Below are 26,593 nucleotides of genomic sequence, written 5' to 3'. Positions count from 1 at the left end.
GCTTCCCAGCATAGGGATTGGCAGAGTCACCGCCACTGAGTGCATCTGCAGATCAAAACCATGTGGAGCTGGCCAGCACAGGGCCTGGCCTCCAGCTGGGCTGCTCAGAGACGGGGATGCTGCTAGCACAGAGCAGACAGATGCCTGCGCACCAAGCCTCTTCCATTGGGCCGTCAAGCAAATGCAGCATTCTCTCTGTATATTGTGGGGCCCTCTTTGCTTTCATTGCACCCCCTGAAATGCCTGATGCATGTATGTATCAGAGCAGTAGCCGCGTTAGTCTGTATCTGCAAGAACAAGAAGTCCTGTGGCACCTTATAGACTAAAAGATTTTTGGAGGATGAGCTTTTGTGGCCAAAGCCCCGCCCACTTTGTCAGGTGCATCTGACGAAGCGGGTCTTTGCCCTCGAAAGCTTACGTGCCAAACAATCTGTTAGTCTATAAGGTGCCACAGGACTTCTCGTTTTTGCCAGTGTCTGTGCGTGTCTGGGGGAAGGGGTCCTAACTGCTGCATAAGATCTAGGCCAGCCCTGAATGGGAAGATGTCAGCTACCAGGGCTGCAGCTAGCAGGCTCCATTGCAGCTAATGATGCATGTGTGAGAATGATCTCGGTGCTGTCACTGGGTTGGGATCTAACCAATTCCCCACCCAATGGAGATCCTGCGCTCTGCCAGTGCCCCCTTTGACTTGACTGGATGGTCAGAGCCAAAGCCCCCTGAGCGGTCATGTAGCTCCTGGCAACTCCTTTCATGCCCCAGCCTGATCTGCATGACTGCTTATGTCTCAGAGTCCTTCCAAGCAGCTTTTGATGGATGCATTTCACTGACCCATAGCTTCAGGAGGCTTTCAGTGCCCAGGGACCAGCTTTACATGGTTGAGTTAGGAGTGAGATGATATTGACGTTATGATGGATAATCAGAACAACAGGAACTCCCAGTGTAATGCTGTGGCCAAATGGCCTAATGTGGTAAACAGAGATAGCCCAAATACAAGTAGAGAGATCATTTGCCCTGTGTATTTGGCATTGGTGTGAGCACTGCTGGAAGGCTGTGTCCAGTTTTGGTGTCCACAATTCAACAGTGGTAAGTTAAAGAGGGGTCAAAGAAGAGCCATGAGAATGACTAGCAGGTTAGAACACCTGCCTAATTCTGATAGACTCACGGAACTCAATCCATTTTGCTTGATAAGGAGAGGGGTAAGGGGTGACATGATCATATATCTACATGGGGCACAAATATTTGATAATTGGTTGTCAAAGCAAGATCTCCTGGGTCCCAGATCTACGTGCAGAAGGTGGCACCGACAAACACTCTAATTATTGAAGAGCTTTATGTGATTCCCACGGCTGATCCTAAGCGCCAAAGGGTGATAATTCAATTCCACCGGAGAAGCAAACAGGACAGGAATTGGGAAGCAGCCACAAACCAGTGACTTTCATGTGCATTCTCAGAAGCTCCAGATCAGGGAGGGTTTGTTAGGGCTAGGCTGCGGTCATGGGCAGAACCATTAACTGACCCAGATGACGTTTGTTAGAGGTTGCCTAGCACAGCCCCAATGTGGTGACTCTTGTGTGGCAGGCAGTGGGGGGGTGCAGTTTGGAAAAAGCTGGTACGACTGTTGCTTGCTCAGTAGGTAAGTATATTAACTGACGGAGGCTGCACTAGGCATACACAAAAGAGGCAGCTGCTATGGCAGCAGATTTAGCCCAGCCACTTCTGATGAAGGGGCAGCTGAACCAAAGCTGTGCGGCACTGTGACCTCATAAACCAGGTTGCTACGCCACGCCTTTAAATTTAGCTCAGCTGCCCTTCCATCATGACAGAGCTGTTGCTCTTATACCTGCTTTCATATAGCACTTCTCAAGCAACAACTAGAGGCGAGAGGTCAGGAGCATCTTCTGTATAGAGAGGAGACTGGACATGCCCAAGGTCACACACTGAGTCAGTAGCAGAGCTCAGCATTCGTTCCACTAGACCTTGCTGCCTTTCAGTAAAAATGATGCCAGATTCATGCATGTGCCCATGAGGTGTTTCCTTTCATTCAAGGGATTTTTCCAATGGCTTTCCATGGTCCCCACGGGAATCCCTCACACCGAGCAGATCCAACGAGATCTTGGCTCTGTAAATGCAGAGGAGATTCTCTTCCCTCTTGAACTAGACTGTGTTTTCTGCTCTCCTGCATCTTGGCAGGAAGCTCTGTTCTCAGGGACAGGGTCCCTCAGAGAAAGAGGGACATATCCATCCAATTTTTGTGCTAACTGTGTTGGGGATTTACAATTTCCCCAGAATGTCAGAAAGTGGTACCAGCAGCTATGGAACCCATTGGATGAAAGTGACAGGGCTTGTTTCATTCACTGACCTGATTAAGCTGCTGAAAGAACCCACACAGGGTTATTGGCACATGGTAAAAAAATTGTTTCTGTTCATATAATTTCTCGCTGGGAACTGATCAGTGATACAGAGACATTCCTCATCACAGCATCCCTGTTTCTTTAGCAAGTAAGGAAATTGCATTTAGCCAACAATAAACAAGAGATTGTGATTCACTCAATATTGGGGCAAGTGGTACATGGGATGCCAAATTGCCTAACATGGGAGCTCAAGTGGGTGCCCAGATAGCTAAAACTGGGATTAGAGCACAATTCTACTCTATTGAAATCAATGGATATTAGAAGCCTAAATACCTTTGTGGAGCTGGGCATTTGTGCTTAAGTACTTATGAGAACAACTCCACACCAGCTCTCAGTGCCCTATTAAGATGCCTACAACCAAAAATTGCCCTCTGCCCTCTGCCATTTAATTTTGGGACTTCTGTTGCAAAGCACTGTGGGTAGAACACAAGAGGTGTCACCTGGGAAGTCTCCCCCAGTTTGGTTGATGTTCTGGAAGGACCCTCAGCACTCTCCTGAGGCTCTCTGAGCTCATTCCCTGCTCCCTCCCTCTCTGATCCCTGCTGTCTGTGCTTGGCCTCCTCAGGTTTGGTTTCAGAACCGACGGGCAAAATGGAGGAAGCGAGAGCGGTTCGGTCAGATGCAGCAGGTTCGAACCCACTTCTCAACAGCCTACGAGCTGCCCCTCCTAACCCGTGCAGAGAACTACGCCCAGGTGAGCATTCCCTGCCCCAAACCGCTCCCGCCCCTGGTTGTGATGCCGTGGAGCAATGCTACCCAGCTGGGAGCTGTTGAGCCAAGACCAGAGTCATTTTAAGTGTCAGGGTGACATACACCTGACACAACACTCCCTCTTTCTCCTCTGTGCTTCCCAAAATAAGATGGTCCCTCTGCTGAGACACACACCGTACTGACCCATAAGTCTCTCAGGCGCAGTCTGGCATGCTGTCTTTCCTCTGCAACGCTGCCTATTAAACACTGGCGACTGATGATAACTCTGCAGGTGATGCAGTGACTACACTGTCTACTGGGAGGACTCAGCTCCTCATAGTATTACCTTGTTCTGCCCATCTTCCCCTTCATTTGTCTTTCCTGTCTGCTTGTCGTGTCCTGTCATAATCCTAGATTGCCAGTTCTCTGGGATAGGAGCTGCCTTGGTGTTCATACAGTACCTTGCACAGTCAGGTCCTGATCCTGGACTCTACCCAAAGTGCAATTGTAATGCAAATCAATATATAAACCATAATCATCATTATGCAGCTCTCCCCGGTTTGATCTGGATCTCCTATGCGACTAATGTAGGGCTGTCCTTGGCACCTTCCCCTACGAGGGACACCAAGACCAATCCCACATCAAGCAGCATGGACAATGACTACACTCCATTCATTCCAGTTCTGTTCCATTCAGGAGGGAAAGGACATTTAATATCGCCATGAAACAAATTTCCCAGATGTCCTTTCCCTTTTAACTGTAGTTCCTGCCTGAATGAAGTAGACTCATTAGGCACAAGCTAATCTGTTCATCTCTCCAGGACAAGCTTGTCCCTCTGTGATATCACCTGATGTAGCTTCTTCAACTATGCATGTAGCTTCTTCATCTCCTCAGGGGTTATTCATCTTGCTAGATACTTATGTGTCCCCTTTCCAGAACAGTAGATGAGCAACTACCTCACAATCGGTCATATATTTATCCACACAACACCCTGTGAGATATCACCCCTATTTTATCCATAATGAACAAAGGCACCAAGAAGGTAAGGGAAGGATCCACAAAAAGGAAACCCCAAGAGGCACCTAAGCCCCAGTTTTAGGCACTTACATCCCCATTTTGGCTCCAGTGTGATCCATGAAATTCCCATCAACCTCAGGAGATGGCTAAACTCATTGAGTGACTAAGTTTTCAGAGTATCAGATTCTCTGGGGCTTGTGTTTCTGCCTCTGAGTGTGTGCACCACTGCTGGCTTCCAGGTGTCTACTCTGCCACCTGTGCCCTAGAACAATTCCTGAAGCAGGGGACAGCAGTTGTTTGGCCACCGCCTAAGTTGCATGCTAGGTGCAGCCTGTTAGGCTTCCTGCCAGATGAGGTCCCATTCAAAGCTTAGAGTCATTCTCACACTCCGTCTCCTTCTGGCAGACTATGAATAAATACTTTAAATAGTCACTGGGCCAGAGTGAGGATAACTCCTTAGTCCATTGCTGGGACACCCATCTGACAAGAGATACTCACATTCTATCTCCCAGCGCTGATCATTCCTTCATTATCTATCAGCAGAAGAGCTTATGGGAGCCCCCACGTTGGCCTGTCCCAGGGCTCGGTTGTTACAGCTCTCCTCTGAGAAGTGAGAGACTCCCAGTAAAATCCTTTCTCCCGCGTGGCCTGGGAAAGAGGAACCAAATCTGGATCTCCCATGTCTCAGGGAGTGCTCTGACCAATGGGCTACAAGGTGGGCACCCACTCCAGTCTTTTTATGTAGACTAAGGCTCACACTGAACTCCTTCCCAAGAGAAATGTCCTAGGTGCTTAAGCAGGGAGCAGGTTCCCATTCAGGGACTGATAAGCAGAGATAGGCTCCTCTCTGCAGCTTGCGCTTAGGTGCCTGTCTCCACTGGGGGAGGAGAGGCAGGCGTCAGTGTCTCCCACTGAACATCTTGAACATGTCCTCACCTAGAGAACTGGCTTTTATCGATTGCATTCTCAGGCATCTGTCTTTCCCCATTCCTCATATGGGGGCCTAAATGCTTAACTTAGACCAGGTCTATACCAGGGGAAGTAATTGATGTAAGATATGAAACTCCAGCTATGACAATTGCATAGCTGGAGTAGGTGTATTTGAAATCAATTTTTGCTGCCCTCCCCATAGTGGGAGGTCAATGGGAGAAACTCTACTGTTGATTTCCCTGATTCCTTGTGACTGTGAGGATTACTGAGGTCAATGGCAGGGGTCCAATCATTAGATTTAGCATGGCTCCACTAGGTGTGCTAAATCAAACCCTGGAAGATTGACCACCCATGTGTTGGTCTTGGGGTAAGTACAGACAAGTTCTCAGGCCTTATAGGGCACAATGTTGTTCCCATAATTATCACATTTTCTTGACACTCACATTGCAACACCTCAGTCCCTTTGTGATCCCACACTGAGTAACTTGCCCAAGGTCACATAGGAAGCCTGGGGCAGATGAGAGAATCAAACCTGCATCTCCCATGTAGTAGGCCAGCATGCTGAACAGCAGCCCAGCCTTCCTCTCACATGTCTGGCAAAGGCTGCCAAGGGCATAACTCAAACTCACAGTATGTGGGTGGTAGCTGGAGGCCACAACAGGTCCTCTTGAGCCCTGCAGTCTTTGTCATGCAGAATCCTGGTGATTGCATGTCATATGTTTTAAAGCAGAGCTTTTGCTTCCCTCAGCTGCTGGGATTTTCCCCCCAGTCCTGAGCTGTCAGATGCATGGTAGTTGGCCTTTCTGGAGACCACAGTGTAATGCTGACAGGTACAACCAAACCTGGAACCTCTACAGCTTGGGGCAGGAGCCTCTGCCACCTGAGCTAAAAGCTGGCTGGCTCTCAGCTAAGGCTGCAGAAAAGACTTTGTCTTCTTCTCAGAAGTAGTCAAAGTATTCCGCATTCAGGCTTTCCTGCATCACCTCAACCTTTTCCCCATCTTGGCTTCTCCTTTGGGTTGGCAGGAATACTGAACTGCCCTATTGCCAAAGGCGCTTTCTAAGCAAAGGAGGCACTAGAGTTCCACACTCTTCTCTGCGTTTGTACTTTCACCACCTCCCTCTCTCCTCACCACCTCCTCCCGCAGCCTAAAAACCTGTCCTTGGCTGGAGGTAAAAGGTCAGCAGGGGATCTGAACCCAGTGGTGCTGTGGGGCTCTGAGCTTTTCACACTCTCACACCATCCGGCCTCTCTTGTTGCATACATTCATCTTGCTCCTGACACACCTAGTCCCCGAGAACAGGCTTCCCACTGCTGAACACTGCGCAGCTTCTGTGGCATCATTTTGTTTTATGATGAAGATTCAGCTGGCTGGACACTCGAATCTGACTTTGCGTTCTAGTGGGCGGGAGGGCATGTGTGGGGGTTTCCTTTTCCCGCTCTAGCCCGTCGGTTTACGCTAAGGAAAAATTAAGGTAAGCGGATGGGAAATGGTCTGCCCCAAACACTGCATCCAGACCATGCCAGTGTCTCTCTGACAAGCATACCAGACAGCTTCAAACACTTTAATACCTACTTGTATTACAAGAGCCCCTAAGCAAGGTGAGGGCCAATCAAGCCAGGGACTATACTCCTGAATTATGGGAATAGCCAAGGGTACTAGGATGACTCCCCAGCATACGAACCTCTGCATGGCTCACCATCAGGAAGAGCTTCTGGACAAATGCCCCCTGAGATCACTAGTACAGCTGGGATACATCAATGATATTTTCATCTTCTGGTCAGATGGCCTGTACTCCCTCATGGATTTCTGCCACAACTTCAAAAACAACTCCCCAGCTATGCTATTCTCTGTTGAGCCCTTCCACACCAGCATCAACCTCCTGACACCAGTCAGCTCCAGCAATGGAATCCTACAGACCACTATGTGCAGGACTCCCCCAGCTCGCCATCCTCACCTCCACAGATCCAGTAACCACCCTCAAGCCCCAAGAAATATATTATCTACCATCAAGCTTTCAAAGGTACCACAGAAGATGCTTCACAGACAGTCTGGGACACACATCTTAAAATAATGACACTTCCCCTGCAAAGTAGATTTCATTAAGGAATGGGCCACCCAAAGTTTTATTTTTCCTTTCAGAATAGAAAAACATACTCTCTGAGGGTAAAGCTACACTGAGGCTCCTACTTCAGGATACATTTGTGTCCTGAAATAGAAACCCTGTGGCCTAACACCACACTCAAAATAGCAGAGCTATTTCAAGCACGGTATTTCGTTCGTGCTATCCCTCGTTGTGAGAGGGGTAGCAGGAAGTTTGAAATAGGCCCTCATTTCGAACTTCGGTGCTATGTAGCTGGCATTGAGTTCAAGATAAGTTACATCAAAATAAAGTATGCAATTTGTGCAATGTAAATGTGTATGTTACTTGCAAATAGGGCTACAGTATAGCCCTAGCCTGGCTGCCCACTCTTACATTGTCACCTGCCTTCCTACACTGGAACCCACATAGGGCATTAGTAAACAGTTACCACCCACATTCAATGGGGACAACACCTGAAATACATCTTTCCTGAAATCCCACTTCTGTCTGACGCAAGACCCCTCCAGGCCAGGACACGCCAACTCAAAGTGGCATCAGATCCTGGCGGAACAACGGGTGTAAAACCTGCAGCCATATCTCCACAGCTACAAAGATCAACCCTGCCGCTCCCTGCCATGCATGACACAGTAGTCAAGATCCACAGGAACCTAAATTTTCATAACTGCTAGACACGAAAAATCATGTTCTGAATAAAAACACCAGATTCATGGCTTGTTACAACGATTTGTCTAGGGACTACAGGGATGTTACTGAGTGTTAGAATATAGCTAACTACTTACGCAAGCCAATCTGTTCCTCCTTGTGTTTAGCTGAGGGCTTTTCCCAGACCTGAAGAAGAGCTCAGAAACATGTGTCTCTCATCAACACAAGTGGGGTCCAATAAAAGACCTTGTGTCCGTAATGTCCCGGGCATGGGTGCCGATTCTGTGGATTCACTGGGGCTGGAGCACCCATGGGGGAAAGATTAGCGGGTGTTCAACCCCCCAACCCGCACCAAAGCTGCTCCCTCTGCTCATCTCGCACCCAGCACCTCTCGTCCACTCACAGTCCCACTGACCAATTACTCCCCTTCCTGCCCAGTGCTACCTGTGCACTGCGAAATAGCTGTTTGGTGGTGTTTAGAATGCAGGGAGTGAAGGAAGCCCATAGTGTGCTCAGAGGAAGGGCAGGGGTAGAGCAGAGTTGGAGGAGGGGCAGGAAGAGTCAGGCAGAGGCTTGGGGAAGAGAGAAGGGGAGACGACAGGGCAGAGGAGGGGGCTGAGAAACCTCCCACCCCCAGGGAAGAGGGGAAGTTGGCACCTCTGGTCCAGAATCCCCCATGGCTACAACAGCACTGCAAGGAACTGAACAGACACAGTGGAAAAGACAACCTCTGACCTGCAGAGCATCAAGTCTAATGAGTCGAGACAAAGGGGCTGGGCAGGGGAATACAGGCAGCGAGGCGAAGTGACTGGCTCAGCATCACACAGCAGGTCAGAGGCAGGACCCCGGTCTCCTGAGTCCCAGTCTGCAGCCCCCTCCACTGGATTCACTGCCTCTCAAGATAAAGGTCAGACTTAGTGTGAATGGGCTTGCTTTGCCTTTGGCTGGGACCGGTGCTCCCTGCAAGCTGTGCGCATGTGTGGCTGCCCAGCAGAAATTCAAAGACTGCCTTGTCGATTAGCACAGTGCCCACCGCCAGCTTTCTTGTTTCTATTGGTGGTGCACATTCGCACATGCCTCAGTAAAAAATTATTCCATACATGGCTGGGAAAAAGCTGCACACGAGTGGAAAATATGAGCGGGAGCATTGGCTCTGACTGCAGCGTGCAGGCTTGGAGCAGTAAGTTCTATATTTAGAATTTAAGAAAGCCAGACCAATCTATTATACCAGTACATAATTACTTCTCCCAGACCAGAGGTGCAGGGAAAGGGCCTTTGCTTAAAGGTGAGCGCCCTGCAGTGACCCACACATATTCCTTCCCAGGCCTGTGGCACAGACAGAGAAGTCTGTCTCGGAGCCACCACTGCAGGTCTTACCAGGAGCCCTGTCCTTTGGGGAGCTGCTGGTTGCTGTGAGGCTCTCCAGGTGGTGCAGAGAAGAGCCATAAAACTCACCAGCACGTACCTTGCTGTGGAGGCCATGGGGATTGCCTCAGAGCACTCACAGTCTGCTGGGACAGCAGCATAAATTCAAACATTTTCCCCGGCACTAATCCAATAGGGCCTGCTTGCCCTTGGCTTCGAGCACTGACCCTGCTGACGTCTATAGCAGAATAGGGAGTTGAGTGCCTTGTGCAGCTTTCGGTATTTGTGGTCTCATTCTTTGTGACAGGGTCCATGCTCTCCCCTCAGGACTTGGCAGATATGTATAGGCACAATGATCCTCTGTCCGATGAACCTAGTGCACAGCACCTAGAGGTGCTGATTCTGCACCTGGCACCAGTTCCACTGGGGAACCCTCTAAAAGCTATGAGCCCACGAGCACATGCTCAGGCTGTCACTGGTCTCCTGATGAGCCTGCCTCATTTATGTTGCTATAATCTGACATCTTTGGAGCTCTCCACTTCAGCAACTGACCCATTAACTAGACACACTCACTTAATTTGAACAAAACCTCTGGTTATACAAAGGTGACTCTTTGATGTTGAGCCTTTCATGCCTCTTGTTATGAAAAGGGAAGTGTCTCGCCCTAACTAGAGTAAGTTGTCAGCTAATTAGTCTATTAATAAGGAAATGGCTACAAAAAATCAGAAGCAGGACAGGGATGAGCCAGGCAGTGGCTGAGTTAGCATTATAAACACAGAATCACAGGGCTGGAAGGGACCTCAGGAGGTCATCTAGTCCAGCGCCCCCCTGCTTCAAGCAGGAAACACATCCACGTGCAAAGCTTGGTGAGTCCTGCACATTGGCTGGTTGCGTGGATGACCTGATAAGCATCTACCAACCAACCTTCTAGAAAGGGACTTGGTGCCAATAGAGCAGATTCCGCTGCATTTCATAGCTGATTTGAGGTCTTCTGTCATGTGTCCTTTGTAATCTGAAGACAGGGCCATCAAATTTCCCAGGTGAAAAATGGAAGGAGAGCTGACGCAGATTCCATCTCCCTGTGGAACCCAGAGGCACTGAAACCACAGAGAAAGGGGGACTCATGACTGCTCCATGGTCTTAATTAAGAGCCGGTTGGCTTTTAGCCGATGGGTCAGAGACATGCGGCTTTAGCTCCATAAGGGTGCAGGTTCAATCCCACCTGCCGATGACCCATGTCTCTCAGCTGTATACCTGCAAACCACCTGCCTAGTAGAGCATAATATCCTTTCACCTTCTTCACCTGCACCAGACACCTGAGAAGGTGCTGTCTCCAGCCTAAGAGAGCAGCTGCACCTTCAGCGCAGGACTGCTTCAGTCTGCTACAGAAGGAAGGACCCAGTTTAACTTCAGGGTAAAGCAGAGGCCAGACCCAGCTGCATGGCACCTGGGGTGAGCCTTTCTCACAGGTCAGAAATGTCCCAGAAGGAGGCCAGTTGCTTTCAGCTGATCAGCCTGTGCTTTCTGTGCATTCTTCTTAGCAGCTTCCCCCCAAGCCCCCAACCTCAGGCACACGGTGTAAAACTGCCTGGGATTAGCCAGTATTAAAAGGGTTAAACATATTTTCATTTCCTCTTCCCTGAGCAAAACAGCATGGCCAAACTTGCCCTCAGGCATGATGTCATCTGTCATGCAAGGGGTGAACTTGGGCAAACACAGCACTCGCTCCTCAGGCCCATGGCTGGCGGTGGTCCAATCCAGATACCCCCGTACTCTCTGGGAAACTTCCCATGGTACAGCACTGGATTTACACCTCCACATTCTTCTCCATCTGCTCTTACACCTTCCCCTTGCTGGGTGGTACCCTACACTGGGTTACTGGCCACCGGGCCTTTTTTCAACCTTCCTACATGGCCAGAAGGATTAATAGTCCCAAGGGCACCCAGCCAACTCAGGAACAGCAGCTGCCTGACCCTAGAGGGCTGTTGCTTGTGCTCTTCACACTTTTATTCCCATAGTCCATGTGTTCTTTCAAGCTAGCCAATCCAATGCTCATCAGGTGCTCAGTTTAAAAGGAGCGCATGGAAGCAATTTTCTGGATTTACCAAGTTTATTATGTCAAGCAGCATTAAATGGAGTTTAAGAGGAAGGGCTACGAGGCCTGGTAGTAGACAAGGAGCATTTTCGCCCTTGCTCTTTATTCACCTCTAGATGGGGTTGGCAGAGGTTGCAAGTTGATCTCATGCAACAGCTGTTTGGGACCCTGTTGAAATGAGCTGATGGTGTTTCCAACCCGTTTCTGGTGTGCATGGCTGCGTCTACACGTGCCCCAAACTTCGAAATGGCCATGCAAATGGCCATTTCGAAGTTTACTAATAAAGCGCTGAAATGCATATTCAGCGCTTCATCAGCATGCGGGCGGCAGCAGCGCTTCGAAATTGACACGCCTTGGCGCCGCGCGGCGCGTCCAGACGGGGCTCCTTTTCGAAAGCACGCCACCTACTTCGAAGTCCCCTTATTCCCGTGAGCTCATGGGAATAAGGGGACTTCGAAGAAGGTGGCGTCCTTTCGAAAAGGAGCCCCGTCTGGACGCGCCGCGCGGCGCCAAGGCGTGTCAATTTCGAAGCGCCGCTGCCGCCCGCATGCTGATGAAGCGCTGAATATGCATTTCAGCGCTTCATTAGTAAACTTCGAAATGGCCATTTGCATGGCCATTTCGAAGTTTGGGGCACGTGTAGACGTAGCCCATGTGTCCAGAGCATGGCTCACATTAGCCTCCTCCCCTTGATAACAATGTCACCTGGGAGACTGAGTGACTGGACGACCTTGACTATCGCTCAGCCCTCTAGAGGGGGCCCCTGTAGGGCCAGGTTAAGGGTTGGGGCAGTGAGGGAACAGGGCAACAGAAGCCAGGACCACTCCTCCCTGCACTGTGCCGGTTTCTCCATCTCCAGGACTGACCATGAGCTAACACTGAGGTTTCTTTTCCTCCCTCAGATCCAGAATCCATCCTGGATTGGCAACAACGGCGCTGCCTCCCCTGTGCCTGCCTGCGTCGTCCCCTGTGACACGGTGCCTTCCTGCATGTCTCCCCACACTCACCCCCATGCAGCCAGTGGAGTGTCCGAGTTCCTGAGTGTCTCCGGCCCTGGCAGCCACGTGGGACAGACGCACATGGGGAGCCTCTTCGGCACCGCTGGGATCAGCCCGGGCATCAACGGCTATGAGCTGAGCGGTGAGCCTGACCGCAAAACCTCCAGCATCGCGGCCCTGAGGATGAAGGCGAAGGAGCACAGCGCTGCCATCTCCTGGGCAACATGACAGGCCTGCAGCCAATACCCTCGGGACACTGACTGAGCCAACGGGGACAACCAAGAAAACCCACCACCATCCGCTTGGACTCAAGCCAGTCATTGCCTCCTTGGGGAGCGGAATGCAGCACTTTTAGGTATAGCGAAGCCATACAGTACCGTAAGTGGAGTGTTTCAAACGTCCACATGGGGCGCTGCCCGCTTCCTGTGCTCAAGCAGGATAAGAGGAAGTGGTGGAGTTGCTCCTACACTTGAGTTTGCTTCTAACAGGTGGTTTCCCTTTCACTGTCAGGCTTGCGTTTTCCAGTGGCCAGAGCCTTTTTCTTCCCACCCCTTTTCTCACACCACATCAGCCTTTCCAATCAGCCGCACGTCGTTTTCAGTGGCTGGCTGCCTCCTCCCACCAACGTGTCGAATGTTGGTTCTAATCCATGTTAGTTGGCCCCAAACAAGCAACAGGGGCAGGAGTGACACCTGGAACCAGCAAGGTGGCCCCTCCTGGGGAGGGCGGGGGGCCCTCATTCTTGGCCTCTAAGTGGGAATCACAACTAGTGGTTTGAGTTGTCAGTAGAGCAGTGGGGAGAGTCTTGGTCTGAAAGGAGGAGACATTGCCCTCATCAGCTCCTGCCCCAGTTCTTCTCTGTGTTGCACAATAGCTGAAGAAAGGACTTGCAGCGATGCTAAGGGGGAATGGGGAGAGGCACGCCAAGGCTAACGCTAAGTTGCACCATTGCTGGAAGGTGTAGCCAGTCACTCAAGCTTCATCAGCTACACCCTTCTTCACTCTTCTCTAGTCTGGCTCAGTAAGGGAGGTAGTCACTTCCCACTGCCCCTTGGGTGCTCAGAGGGGTTTAGCACGCAATAAGATGAGGTTTCTTCACCCCTTCTAGGAAAAAGCTGATACTGACGTTAGTTGGTTTATAAACACAGGTCCAGGGCAGGGTGGGAATGACAGACCTTTAATCTTCCGTCTTTTTAAAGTGGGTTTTTTTGGATCAACTGTTACTGGCATCTCCAGGTCCAGCTGCTGCATGGGCCCTGCCCAACAGAGATCTGTTGGTTTTCGCAGCAGATGTGAGGCTCCCCTGAATTGCAGCTCATGTGCTAGCACCCACCTCTTGCTTGCTAGCTTTCCTGTGGCCTGGAATCTCCCCGACACATGCAAGTACAGCCACTCTCCTGGAATCAGCATGTCCAGAATGATCCCTTGTCATTCCACCAGCAGCGTTCTGCTGAACAGCCTTCAGTGTGCCGGTCAGTAGGCTGCAGAAGGGCAGAACCTCCCTGGTCTCGCTGTGGCCTTTGAGTTAATGGCACTTCTTGCTTTCGCTCTATAGTTCCTATTTGTTTTTTAGTTCCCTGGGGGATTATTAAGTATTCAAAATTCAGCTGTAAACCATTGGGCAAGCTTTCCCCTGGGAGGCCAGGTCCTTTTCATTGAGTCTGTGCTGCCGGGAATAGTCTGAAATGCTTCCATTCCACTAGTGCGTAAAGTCACGAATGCATGGCACAGCACTAGAAACAGCGTGGAGCGAGCCTGGCAGTGTGTAACACCTGCTCACTGCCCATACGGCGAGTGATGTTAAACGGCACTGGCTAAGGGCAGCTGCACCGTAGCGTCATCTTTCTCTTTGTTACAACAGTCGTGGTGGACCTGCTAACCTGTGTGAGTGGAGGCTCATTTACTCCTGTGTAAGCCCAGCAACTTCAGGACCATTAAATTAGGATGAACTCAGCCTAGCATGTTAGGGAGTGTTGTGTAGCCATGTCAGGCCCAGGCTACTGGAGAGACCAGGCGGGTGAGTTTCTTTCATCAGCCCAATGTCTGTTAGGTCTCTGTCCCCACTACAACTTGGTGCGCTGAAAGATATTTCCTGCCCCCCCACCCCCCATCTCTGGGGCCTAGGAAGTCAGCTCATTTGGGAGTAGTCAGGGTTCTTTTCAGAGCCTCATTTCACAATGGTTTGGAAACTCTCCAAAGAAACTGCTTCCAAAATTCAGGTCTCTGTCGCTGTATATATATTATTTATGTACTGCCTAGCACGCTGCTGTGCTCTATATAAATAAGACAGCTATATTAGATCTAACATTCATATGTATTTATTAGACTAAGTGAAACTAATACATTTGTCTCTGTTTTTCCTCAAAAGTCTTTGGGGGTCAGTAGAATTCGAAGTGATGCTTTGCCCCACACGCAGTGAGGGAAGCGTCAAGCATGTGTCCATGTGTCATCATTGGTCTTTGTCAGTCAAGGCTGAGCAGAAGGGATGCCATGTGGGAGGCGGAGGTAGATTAGTGGCATGATGAGCCAGCGGTTCCTCAACTTCATTGCACTGCAGCCCCTCTTCTGACAACAATTATACAGCTCTGGGGGTGGGGAAAGCCTGAGCCCCACTGGCCCAGGCAGGGAGGAGCCAAAATCCAAGGGCTTCAGCCTTGGGTGAGGGACCTGTAACCTGAGCCCTGCATTCCAGGGCTTACACGGTAGTGCTTGGGCTTTGGCCCCAGGTTTTGGGTCTCAGGCTTTGTCTTCAGCCCGCAGCCTGGGTGGTGGGACTCAGGTTTCAGAACCCGGACCCAGCACGTCTCACGCCAGCCCTGGCAACCCCATTTAAGGGGGCTCATGGCCCACTTGGGGTCCCACTCCACAGTTCAAAACCTGTTGGATTAGGCACTTGTCCTTTGCGTGGGTGTTTAACTTGCTAAAAGAACGTTGCCTGCCACATCAGACTGTCACTGGAAGAGGGGAATTTAAGCCTTTCTGGAAAATGCCTCCTTTTTTGTGTGTCTTTTAAAGAGCTACTGTCAAGGTTAAAAAATAACCTTACATTTTTAGCTTCATCTTCCCCAGTAAAACACTACAACTAAACACAGAGCACAGCTCCCAACCCCCTAGATGCCAGTCAAAGCTCCTTTCCCTAATAAAAATTAAAGGAATTGTTTAACCTCTAAGGTCCAGGGCTTGGTCTCGAATCCAAGGAGGACGCTCCAGGGTCCCATGCAGAGCCCCAGACTCCACCTGCCTGGTTCCAGTTGAATGACTGGGGTCCAAACCAGCTTTTCCCCACTATTGCCGCTCATATAGATTCTGCCCTTCGCTCTGCAGCAGTAACATTTCACCTGCCCGAGGGCAAAGCTCCTAGGCTTGTATGTCCAGGACTGCAGTGGAAGAGCACCTGCTTGTGTGGATGGTGGTTTTTCATCTCCTCGGCCTAGTCCTATGTGGTTTATAAAAAGCTTTAAAATATCGTTATTTAACCAGACAGCTAACAGCCCAGGCCCCAGGGTGGCCTTGGGGCAGCTCCAGTACCCACGCCAGCCCACCTCATCAAGGCTGAGCAGCCCTTTGTGATATGAAAAGTACACCTGCCACCCTCTGCCTCAGACAGAAGAGACAGGACCCAGCTGGGCTAACTGTAAATAGGATCCCTTTCAGAGTCTGTTGGACACAGACAGACCTGGTGGGTCACTGTGGCTTCCTAGCCCCACGGGCCCAGAGGCAAAGTGGGGTGGGGAGGGGCTGGCTCCCTACCCCAAAGGGCAGAAGGGGTTAGGCTTAGGGAAGTCAGCCCCCCCATCACCACACCCACCCACACTGCATGGACCGGTGGCACAGCACTCTGCAGCGTTCCAAAGGCCCCCAGCACACCGGCTGCCCTTGGGACTACTGCATCAGTGGCTGGAGCTCTGGGCCCCTTTGAAATGCCAGGCTGGGGCACCTGCCTCATGTGCCACCCGGTTAGCAGCCTAGAGGCTGTCTAAATCCAGGCCTGAACTAAGGCGCTGCCAAGACTGTTGCCTACACCGTCCTCCCACAGCCAGTTGTGCCTCTGCTGAGGCTTGGCCTTGGTGAAGGAGTAGTGCTCACCTACCTGCCCCGATCTCATGCCGTTGCTAGAATCAGGGAACGCTAGAACTGGAAGGGACCTTGAGTGGCCATTGAATCCAGACTCCTGCCCTCATGGCAGGACCAAGAGCCATCTAGACCATCCCGGCAAGATTTCTATCTAACCTGCTCTTCAATAACTCCAGCATTTACTAACCAAACACTAGATTTTTCAGGGCTATCAAACTATCCTGTAAATTTCAACTGGAATTGGATGTTTGGCTTGAGCGGGAAATGGGTGTGAGGGGAACCTGGCATAGTTCTTGTCTTCCCAATCTCCCCCCCACCATGTATCCACCCCCTCACTGCTGCCTCTGAAATGGCCTTTAATCTGTCACTGACCATGAGGTGATACTGGTCATGGTGTAAGTAGAGCCAATTCCCAGGAATTGTCTGCTCCTTCCCTTATTTATCAGGCCTCAGCCACCTCTCATAGGGGACCTACACAGAGCCCCAGCTATGCACAGTGTGGGACACACCATGAGAGGGACTTTCAGCTACATTTCTAGTGAGACAAAAATGGCCGGGGGGTGGGAGTAGGTGCTACTAAAGGATGTTATCAGCATAATACTAGTGGAAGTGGTTTTTAGAGGAGCACAGAGTAGGACTGGCCCTGCTCTCATAGGCTGTGTCTACATGAGAGCTTTTTTCCCAGCAAAACCATGCTTTTATCGGAAAAACATGTGGAGCCTCTATGCACAAAATCTGCTTTGTTGACAAAACTTGGCACATCTGCATGCGGCTTTATGCCTCTCCACCTTCAGTTATAATGCCTTTCTCAATGGTTTCCCATCAACAAAACAGCCATGTAGATGCTGTGGGGCCCTTTTGTCGACAGACAGGGCTTCCAGTTCACAAGGCAGCCCTGTTTGCAGAGCTTCCAGTCAGCTGTTCTGTCGAGAGAGGGCCGGGCAGTCTGGCTGCTCTCTGTCCGCAGAGCGGATTGCTCTTTTGAGCTGCATTTATGTGTAGATGCGATCTGTCAACAGAAGTGTTGCTGGGAAATCCCTTCCAACAGTCACTACTGTCAACAGAGGCTTCTTGTGTAGACGTAGCCACAGAGTATGGAGCACTCACAACGCTTTCCATATAGCAGCCACATGACACTAGCAGGGTGGGTCAGCCCCAAATTTCACTGACCCTAAACTTCTTGTGCAAAATGTTCTTTGACGTCAGTTCATTTATGTTGAAAACAACCACTAGTCCACCATGCTGGGCCCTCAGCTAGTGAGACACCCTGAGTGTGAGATATTGCATTACAAAAGAAGTATTAGTGCATTAGTTAAGCAATACCTGCCACTCCCTTCAGTCTCGTGCGCGCCGTTGCTTGCGCTCAACGGGAGCTGCCATTTGACTGTCACTTATGTACGGGGCCCTAATTTGATTCCCCAAAGCTAGGCTGAAAGACTGAGCGTTGCTGTTTGAAAGCAGCAGAAGCCCATCGCAAAGCAGCAGCAATCACGTGCTCAGTTAAGCAAGGGGGCTAGAAAAAAAAGCAATGTTTGAGTTCAGGTTTTTTTTTTTTAATGACCTGTTGAAATTAACTAGACAAAATGTTTTATAATCTAGCGCTGCTGCCAAGCTGTATGCTTTCCTAATTCTTGCAACAGCGCTGCTGAGTCTTACCACTCCCACTCGGTGTGGCGGTACCCGGGTGGCACCTTTCAGTTTGGTTCGTGGGTATTCTCTTTACGGCCCTGGCACTACTTTGCTCCATGTTGTCATTGGACACAGTGGTGCTTTCACTTGGGCCGTGCCTTGAGAAAGGAAACCACACCTGCTATATTTCACAAGACATACCAGACCAGCCCACATATGAGGGTGGGACCTGGCTTTGTGGTCTGTGTTTGCACAGCTCCTAGCATCATGCAGTCCTGGGCCATGACTAAGAGCACTAGGTGCTATGCTAATTAAAAACTAATACTAATGCCTGGTGAGGGCCTTTGCAAACCAGCAAAATACCTGCCACAGCTGTTTGCAATGAGCATCAGAAGACTCTCCCCTCTAGGGTCTGGAGTGAGGGTTTCTGGCTCCTGTGCCCTGTGCTAGTATCTAGAGATGGTCCTGAGTTACACAACTTCCCCCTGAACAGCAGCAACTACAGCCATGTGGCTATGCCACCAAGAGAGATGTAAAGAGCAGCAGCCACCTGGCATTGCCACCGTTAGACACACGAGAGGGAAAGGGCCCTCAGGGGTTGAAAATAGGAGAGGGCAAAACTGAGCGCAACAGCAGCATGGTTTTGTGAGCTGGTTTTCCAAGCAGTTGAGTGTAGCTCACTCTCCAGGGGCCTGTCAGCAAGGCTTTGGTGGGAGCAATCCTGTAGCAAGCGGCAAATGTTCACTCCATCCCCTTCTCTCCCTAGCCCCATGCTCTCGCTGCTTGCCTTACGTACATCTGTCCTGTGCCAGTCGCCAGGGAGGGCTCCCACTGTGCCACAGAGCACATGTCAAGAACCACTGGACTGTATGGTAACCCCATCCTAGCAGGCATGGAGATGCACATGCTCCACATCTGTCCCATGGATTTGGTAGGGTCTCTGAAAGAGTATGATGCTCCACTCTGCTGCTGCAGAGCGAGGGACCACTGGGATGCATACACTGGAGGGTTTTGAGGCAAGACGGCTTGCTGCCCTCCAGCCAGCGGGTTCCAAACTCCTCTTGGCCAAGTTCCTTGTGTAGGGTGACCATATGCCCCTCAGCTAAACATGGGACACCCGGGGGGGGGGGAGGGGATGGGGTAACACCTTCCTGGTGCCTGAAGTGTCCCGGCCAAAATGGGATTGTTGGTTTCCCTGCTCCATCAGGGGCTGCTCTGTGGGGGCTGTCATCTTGTTGAGGGGGGTGGGGAAGGGTTGCTCAAGGATGCAGGGGGCAGCTGCAGCTCCCAGCTGTCCCATGCCTTGGGGCATTGGGAATGGGTCTGCAGCCCCACTGAGATCCTCCATGTGCTGGTGCTCCTCCCGGCTTCCCCAAGCCACGGGGAGCTGGGTAAGGGGCAGTGGCCATGCCAGGGCTCCTCCTGAGTGGCAGGGAGCTGGGAGCCATGCAGCAGCCAGGCCTTCCAGCTCCTGGCTCCCCAGGGCTGTGGGGAGCTGGCTGGCAGCTGCTCTCCTAGCACTAATACAGGGCAATTAGCCCCTTAGTTAAAATAAAGCAGGATGTCTTCCTGGTGCCCAAAACATGGGGCGGTCCTGGCTAAAACAGGACGGATGCGCGTGCTATCCTTGCAGGCCCTTCAGCCAGTTGCTGGGCTTGTGCTGTTTCCTTTAAGATGCTATGAATTCGGAACCTTGCCTCTTTGGCACTAGAACTGCAGGCTGCCTGGAACAGAGGTTTGAGGGGTCAAGTCAAAGGGGAAGTTGCTTGATTAGGAGGTTGAGATTGTAACAAGCTGGTGGCCCAGCGCATGATGTCTAGATAATACAACACACGAGAGAAAAGGGTGTGTGTGTGTGTGTGTGTGTAAGAGAGAGAAAGACAGTATGGATCCATGTGTAAATATGTCCATATGTTCCAAGACATACATGTAGAGAGAGAGGGGTGCGCAGTATACGCAGACTGTGTATGTACAGTATGTACAGCATGACTACCCAACACACATGTATAAGCAATGTGTGTTGTGTGTGCATAGGCTCATAGAACTGGAAGGAACTTTGAGAGGTTGACAAGTCCAGTCCCTTACACTCATGGCACCAGCTACATACCATGGGATCTGTATGTGTTCAGTGCATATCCAGCTACTGTGCATGGTATGGATGCGTGAATACAGTGTGTAGTGTGTCTGTTTCTCTGGAGGGGGACATGGGGGGGGGGTTTCCATGTGTTCCTTTTTGACATCATACACCCAGACGTGGCAGTGTGTCATGAAACACTCTAAAAACAAACAAAGGCGGAAAGGTAGTTTCCTGGGAAGGACTGCAAAAATAATCAAACCGCTGCGCAGGACTGTGTTTATTTTGCTGTCCTGACTGACATAGTGAAAAGCAAACAGACTGAATCAAGGATTAAAGCCAAGTGGGAACTGGGGCAGAATTTCAGCCAGCTTCAGCTGTGCTAATGGTACCACGGTAAAGCGAAAGTCTGACCTTGTATCCTAGTACCTCTTTGCTGGTCACGTGATTACCCACCCAATCCCACATAACTAGCTCAATAGATAGCGCTAGGACTTTTATACTACTGATTTTGAAGGAAGGTTTTCAATGTATAATAATATATCAGTTTGGGTGTGCAGTGTTTGAAAGAGAGAATGGGAGAAAGGAGAAAGAAAGAAAACAAACCTCAATCAATATCATTGGTCTTGTTGTAAAATATTGTAACCTTGTATAAACGCAACTTTCGTCTTTAGCTTGACAGCCTGGAGTAGACTATATTAAAAAAATAAAATTAAAAAAAAAAGTTCAGGAAGAAAAATGACCAAAAAAAAATCATGAAAAGATATTGCAATGTGAGGTTTGTGCCATACAATTTTTACTGCCTATACAGACATGTATTACAAGTTCATTACAGTGTAATATTAAAAAAAAAAGTACAAACCGCTTTGCATTTTGGTTCTTTTTGAATTGTGCTGGAAGTAAGTTATTGCACTTACGGGGCGGGGAGGGGTTGGGGGGCGCGGGGGGGGGTGGGATGGGAGGGATTGGAATTTTCAGGTGCCAATTTTTTAAAGGAGTCAAAATGAACTGAATTGCTCACAGCACTGTCTGAGGAGATCCAACTGTTGTTGTTTTTGTTTGCAATAAACTCCTTCTCTTTCTCTCCTCCCAACTGGAACCTGTCTATTTTGTTCTTGACTTGTGACACATGAAATGTGATCAGAGGGGGCCTCCAAAATCTCACATTAATTGAAGTTGGCAAAAAACACTAACAGTGCCCTTTTGAACTGCTGACACAGTGCAGAATGGATTAGTCGGGGCTAGATTAACAACAGGTGGCAGCTCACGGGACTGCTGCCTCTACTCTGATGCAAAGCGACTGTGAATCGCCAAAGCCCAGGCCTGGCAATACGTCCACAGGCAAACCTAAAGCTAGTGAGTGCTTTTCACACCTACAAAGAGTGTACTTTGAAGTGGCTGCTTATAGATGACCTGGAAAGCGTGAGCAGAGGTAAGTGGGTGGTAGTATTCCCGCTCAGTGGTATCAGGAATTATTTCTGCTGGATGAGAACAAACCCTACAGCTATAAATAATACCTGGCACTTCTCCAGCTTCTGTCACCGATGGGCTCAGAACACTTGCCAAATAGCAATGAATGAAGCCAGCAGATAATTCACCCCATTTCAGGGATGAGGAAAGAGAGGCATGGAAAAAACACGATTTGCCCAAGGTGCCACAAGTCAGCGGCAGAAGTGTGAATAAAACCCAACAATGTACTTCCTAGTTCCATGTTAACCAGTAGGCTGCACTTTCTCACACATGCACACCAAACGAAGGAACCAAACAATCCCCAAGAACAATGGCGTCACTACATCCAAGCTATTCCTGCCAATGGCCTGCTCAAATAAAATGGGGAAACATGAGCATCCTGGGAATTAACCTCCAAGGAAACCACTTTGTCTCCTCTGGCAGGTACTGAAAACTTACCAGCCATATGCACTTTCCCCATGTCACATGTCAACAAGAGGTTCATGTGTCCCTGCCATGCCTTACCAGCCAGGGTCCCTGCATGCTCAGCCACTGCCAAGGTTCAAAGAAGGGCTTGTTAGTAGTGATCAGCCAAGACTCAGTCTTCTCCCTTAAGACAGGTCTATGCTAGGCATTAAAGTCAATTGTAGATACGCAGTTCTAGCCACAGCAATTGTGTAGCTAGATCAACATAGCTACTGTCAACTTACCTGGCTCGCCTCACAGAGGATCTCCCTTACCTCAACCTCTCGTTGACCTCCCTTACTCTTCACAATAGTGAGGATGTTGACTGGCCACCCCAGATTTCTTATGTCCCTACCACACGTGTGAAATCAAACCCCAGAAGATAAACCCCAACTGGGTCAATCTTCCACATAGTGAAGACATGCTCTTAGCAATGACCTTCAAGCAGCTTTAGCACTTACTACACCAAACGGCCTGCCAGGACCGGCTTGAGTGGATTCCCTATTTGCAGCTTTTCAGGACTAGGCTGAGACTAGGAGACCTGGAACAGGTTTGTTGCCTCTTTTTTCTTCATGGCTTCTCCATTGCTTCAGCTTAAAGGGAAGTACTCAGCGTTCTATGGGGAAATCTGTTGTTTCCCTCTGGGAAATCATCTTCAGTTGCAGCCTTTTGTTTTTTAAACTAACAAAAAGCTATCACCTAATCCTGCAAACTCTTCGTTTGCCACCAGCAGCCGGGCCCAAACCTCTGCGTCTGACTAATCCCAATCACTCCTGGCTTGGGGGGTGGGATCTGAACTTTGCCTATTGGGCTCATGCAACACCGAGACACAAACAGATTTGTGTGCTGCTGCTGCTAAACTGTGCAATGCATTGTGACTGCACTGGTATCTCTTGTTTTCCTTTCAGCAGGTCAGCCAATGTCACATGAGCTCAGACACAGATTAACTGGTTCCCTCTCACAAGGCACTGTGTAAGTAACCACAAAATTCTGTGTAACACTCATCTAGTTCTTGCCCTGGACTGACTCACCAGTAGGAGAAAAATTCCTCAGGCCCCAAAACACTAGATGTCGGAGTCTCCAAATTGTGTTTGTTGGTGTCTTGTCCCCAGGGTCTGTGTTTCCTGTTTGCAGGGGTTTTTCACAACCAACGTAAGAATTTGCTCTTCTTCTGAAGGGTGACGTGGCAGGCTGGGCCCTTTGTTGAGCAGTGTGAATAGGGCTCATGAGATCATCTTTTAAATTAAATGCCTACAATGATGGAGCTCATACTCAGCGCTAGTTAACTTGGGCTTTCACATCGTCAGCGTTCTGTACAAACAAACAACTGCGCTACATTCCAGGAGAATGAGGAAGCCATTAGTTTTTTACGGCTGCAGAAACTAAGCTACTGCGATGTTAGGTAGCCTGCTCAGCATCTGTCTGAGGCCATGGTTGAGTCAGGATTAGACCACAGCCCCTCCCCATAGCCATCCTTGGTGGAGTAGTTTCCAACTGAAATGCCAGGAGGTGTTTAGGGCGGCAGAATGTGATTTTTCCACATGGGAATTTGGCCAAGTCACTAGGGGTAACATCCCATCGTTTTTGGCAAGTGCAGCTTCTGCGTGTGTTAGTTTACTAGACATTTCAAATGAAAAGCAAAGTCTTCTGTAAACTCCACTAGTCTAAACAGCCTGGAGTTCTTTTCCGCTTTCTTTTTTAAAAACAGGTGACTAAGTTTTAATAATAGGGACCAATCACAACCTGTGCCTTTGAAAAAAGCCAACAGACATGAAAGCTGCATCTATTTAGGGCCATATGGTGCCCATGTGTTAAGGTGTTGCATTTAATCTGAGACAAATATGAGTTTATTACTTGTAAAATATCTTCTGCTTCCCCATTTTAACTGCACAATGTTTCAGACTATTTGTAACAATGACAACGCAAACACACACGCTTGCCCCTTGTAATTTACTCCTTTTGCTGCTTTCTTCGTGGACTTCAGTTTTCAATCCTTTTATGCTTAGAGGCTTTTTTTCCCCCCTAACCATTGTATGAAGCAGCCTAGATACATTCAGACAGGATAAAATTATAGGGACAGGGCCTCGTTGGATGTGAGTCAGCATTGACTTCAATAGAGATACGGCTGAGGATCCGGCCCTGATGCCAATAATAAACAATTAAAAAACAACTCCAAATAGTTTAAACACAAGCCTAAAAAACAGAGCAACCCAAGTGTGAAATATAATGATATTCATGAGTTAAACAGCCCACGGTCATCCGAAAGGTGGGGCAAAAATAAACACACATATGAGGGAACAAAGGGGCCTTTGATCTGAGCAATTCAGGTTCATTGCCAAGTAGCGACAGGTGTGCACCACATGAGCAGGTAGAAGTGAGATGCTAAATAATGACAGTTGTGTGGAAGACCATCATGCCTGGGGCGTAAGGGGCGCCTGCGAGTGGGTTCCATACTTTGGCATTTTGTTGTGTTGGTCATCACAGGTCTGAATCTCAGTAAAATGCAAGTAGGAGCTGTTACCACCCGGTCACATGGTCTGGGAACCTATGGTGTCTCACGGACATCCTTATACCCCATGAGCCTCGTGTCTCCGATATACTCAATACAAAATTCCAATTCGCTCCTCAGTCCAGGCCCTCAAGATGCATCACTTCAACTAGACACCCAACAACAAGTGGCCATTAAGCCAAAATATTTTTGCTCACCAAGACAAGTCTACGAACAGTCACCATCTGATCTGTTTAGTCTCACCTGCACTTATTTCTCACCCCAGTTTCAGGATCTGGTCCTAACATTAGCTTCAACTGGGTGGACCTTGCATCTATGCTGGTGGCCCATTGTCTTCAAAGGGGCTGAGCAAAAGTTCAAGGCTCCATTCATATGGATTTGATTTCAGGATTGGGTTGCCGATTGTATATATTTTTTGGACACCATTCTTGTCCAACTGTTCTGTGAGTCACCTACATTTCTGGGTGACCTACATTTCTGCTCTAAACTTTTCTGTTAGTCTATAAGGTGCCACAGGACCCTTCGTTGCTCTACATTTCTGGGTCACCAGAAACAACAGAAGGTTGAAGATTTACGCCATCAAAAGCTTCATGCATCACTGAAAAATGAAACAATACCACAAAACGACAATGAACCCAAGCATACAAAGCGTAAAGAGATGCAGCAGTCTAAATCGCGGGTTTATGTTTTTTTGTAAAAAGCATTATTTATTGACAGTGCAGGTATTAAACAAAAATGGGAGGCATTCTCAAACTTGGCAGCTCTGCTTCCTTTTTGTACTGCACTCATCTTGTGAAATTAAAACCATTTAGTCACACTCACAGCTGTGTGCAGTTCTATGCAGGCCTTGGCTCAGCAGAATGGTGCACAATTTTGAATGTCGTAAACATGCAAGAGAATATTATCCCTTCAAATAAACTGTTTCTGCAGTTAAACAAACAAAATCCACCATCACTGTGGAAATGCTTCCAGTGACGGCTGGCTTTGGCACCCCTTGTTTTTAAACCAAAACTGCATTTGACTTTTGTCCATTTAGAAGTTGAATTATATTCATTACCCAGAGGAGAAGCAAAGCAAAAGGAGTGGGCAGGACATGCGTCACTGCTTTGTGTTCCAACTAATGCACCAACTCAGCAAATGACAAAGTGAATTAGAAGATTTCAATTCAAGAAACAGCATTACAATGTCCTTCTGTACAAGTTTGTAACAGAAAACCTGCCCCTAAGTGGCAGGCGCTGTAAGATCTTTGATTCATTCCTTTGTGGTAGAAGTCCTTTCAGAGCCATGTGTACCATGTTATGATTTTTATATACGTACATAGGCGCATATGAGAGAGAGAGTTAATGAATGGGGAACTATGTGGATCAGAAGAGGGGGGATGAGGTATGAAGCCTTTAATCTTGATGTCTTGTATCACACACTGCCTGATTATGACTGAAAATTACTACCATCCTGTGACTGGTCATTGTTTTATGTGAAATGAGTTGCTGGAGTCTCAGGCCAGCCCAGAGTGCACAGACAGACTCTTGCAGAAAAACACACCTGGCGCCCAGAATCACCAATCTCAGCAAAGAGGATAAGATGTGAATGGGCCCTGGGGCCTGAGCTTCTTTGTAGCGTTAGGGACCAGTGGAATAGGAATCCTGCATCCCTGTTGCAGGGACAAAATGTTAATTCCCATATGGTAACCTCTAGCAGCACTAAATTTGCTTTCAAATAAAATGACTGAAGCAGATTTTAGTTTTACACGGCTGCAGACAAGCCATGAGCCATTGTCAAAGAGGGGCATGGGAATGGTCTTAATACCAGAAGCTTCACCATCATAGCGTTTGATGTCAACTAGTATATAAAAAAACCTCAATCCAATCCCCAAACAGCTGGGCAAGTACATGGCCCTGCTCACTTATTCGAGAAGTATGGTAAATCCACACCTCCATCTATCAAAGAAGGACAGAAAGGATTGATGAGGCCAAGGTCAACACTAAAGGGGAAGGTCAACTTGAGATATGCAATTCCAGCTACATTAATTACATAGCTGGAGTAGACCTACCTTAAGCTGAGTTTCCAGGCAGACTCCACTGTGCACAGGCAATGGGAGCAAACACTCCCATCGAATTCCCTTGCTCCTCCCAAGGAACAA

General features: G+C 49.0%; 1 protein-coding gene across 1 annotated transcript in view; it reads left to right on the top strand.

Annotated features, from left to right (window-relative positions):
• ALX4 (ALX homeobox 4) overlaps positions 1–13,014 on the top strand; it is a 58,666-nt gene extending 45,652 nt beyond the window's left edge. The window contains exons 3-4 of the mRNA XM_074998956.1: positions 2,977–3,105; positions 12,158–13,014. Coding sequence (XP_074855057.1) covers positions 2,977–3,105; positions 12,158–12,481 — 453 coding nt within the window. The 3' untranslated portion in view covers positions 12,482–13,014. The remainder of the gene's footprint in view (positions 1–2,976; positions 3,106–12,157) is intronic.
• Positions 13,015–26,593: the final 13,579 nt, after the last annotated feature.

Source organism: Carettochelys insculpta, chromosome 6 (assembly GCF_033958435.1).
Source record: "Carettochelys insculpta isolate YL-2023 chromosome 6, ASM3395843v1, whole genome shotgun sequence".
NCBI classification, from domain to species: Eukaryota; Metazoa; Chordata; order Testudines; family Carettochelyidae; genus Carettochelys; species Carettochelys insculpta.
This window is presented reverse-complemented; position numbering and strand designations above follow the sequence as displayed.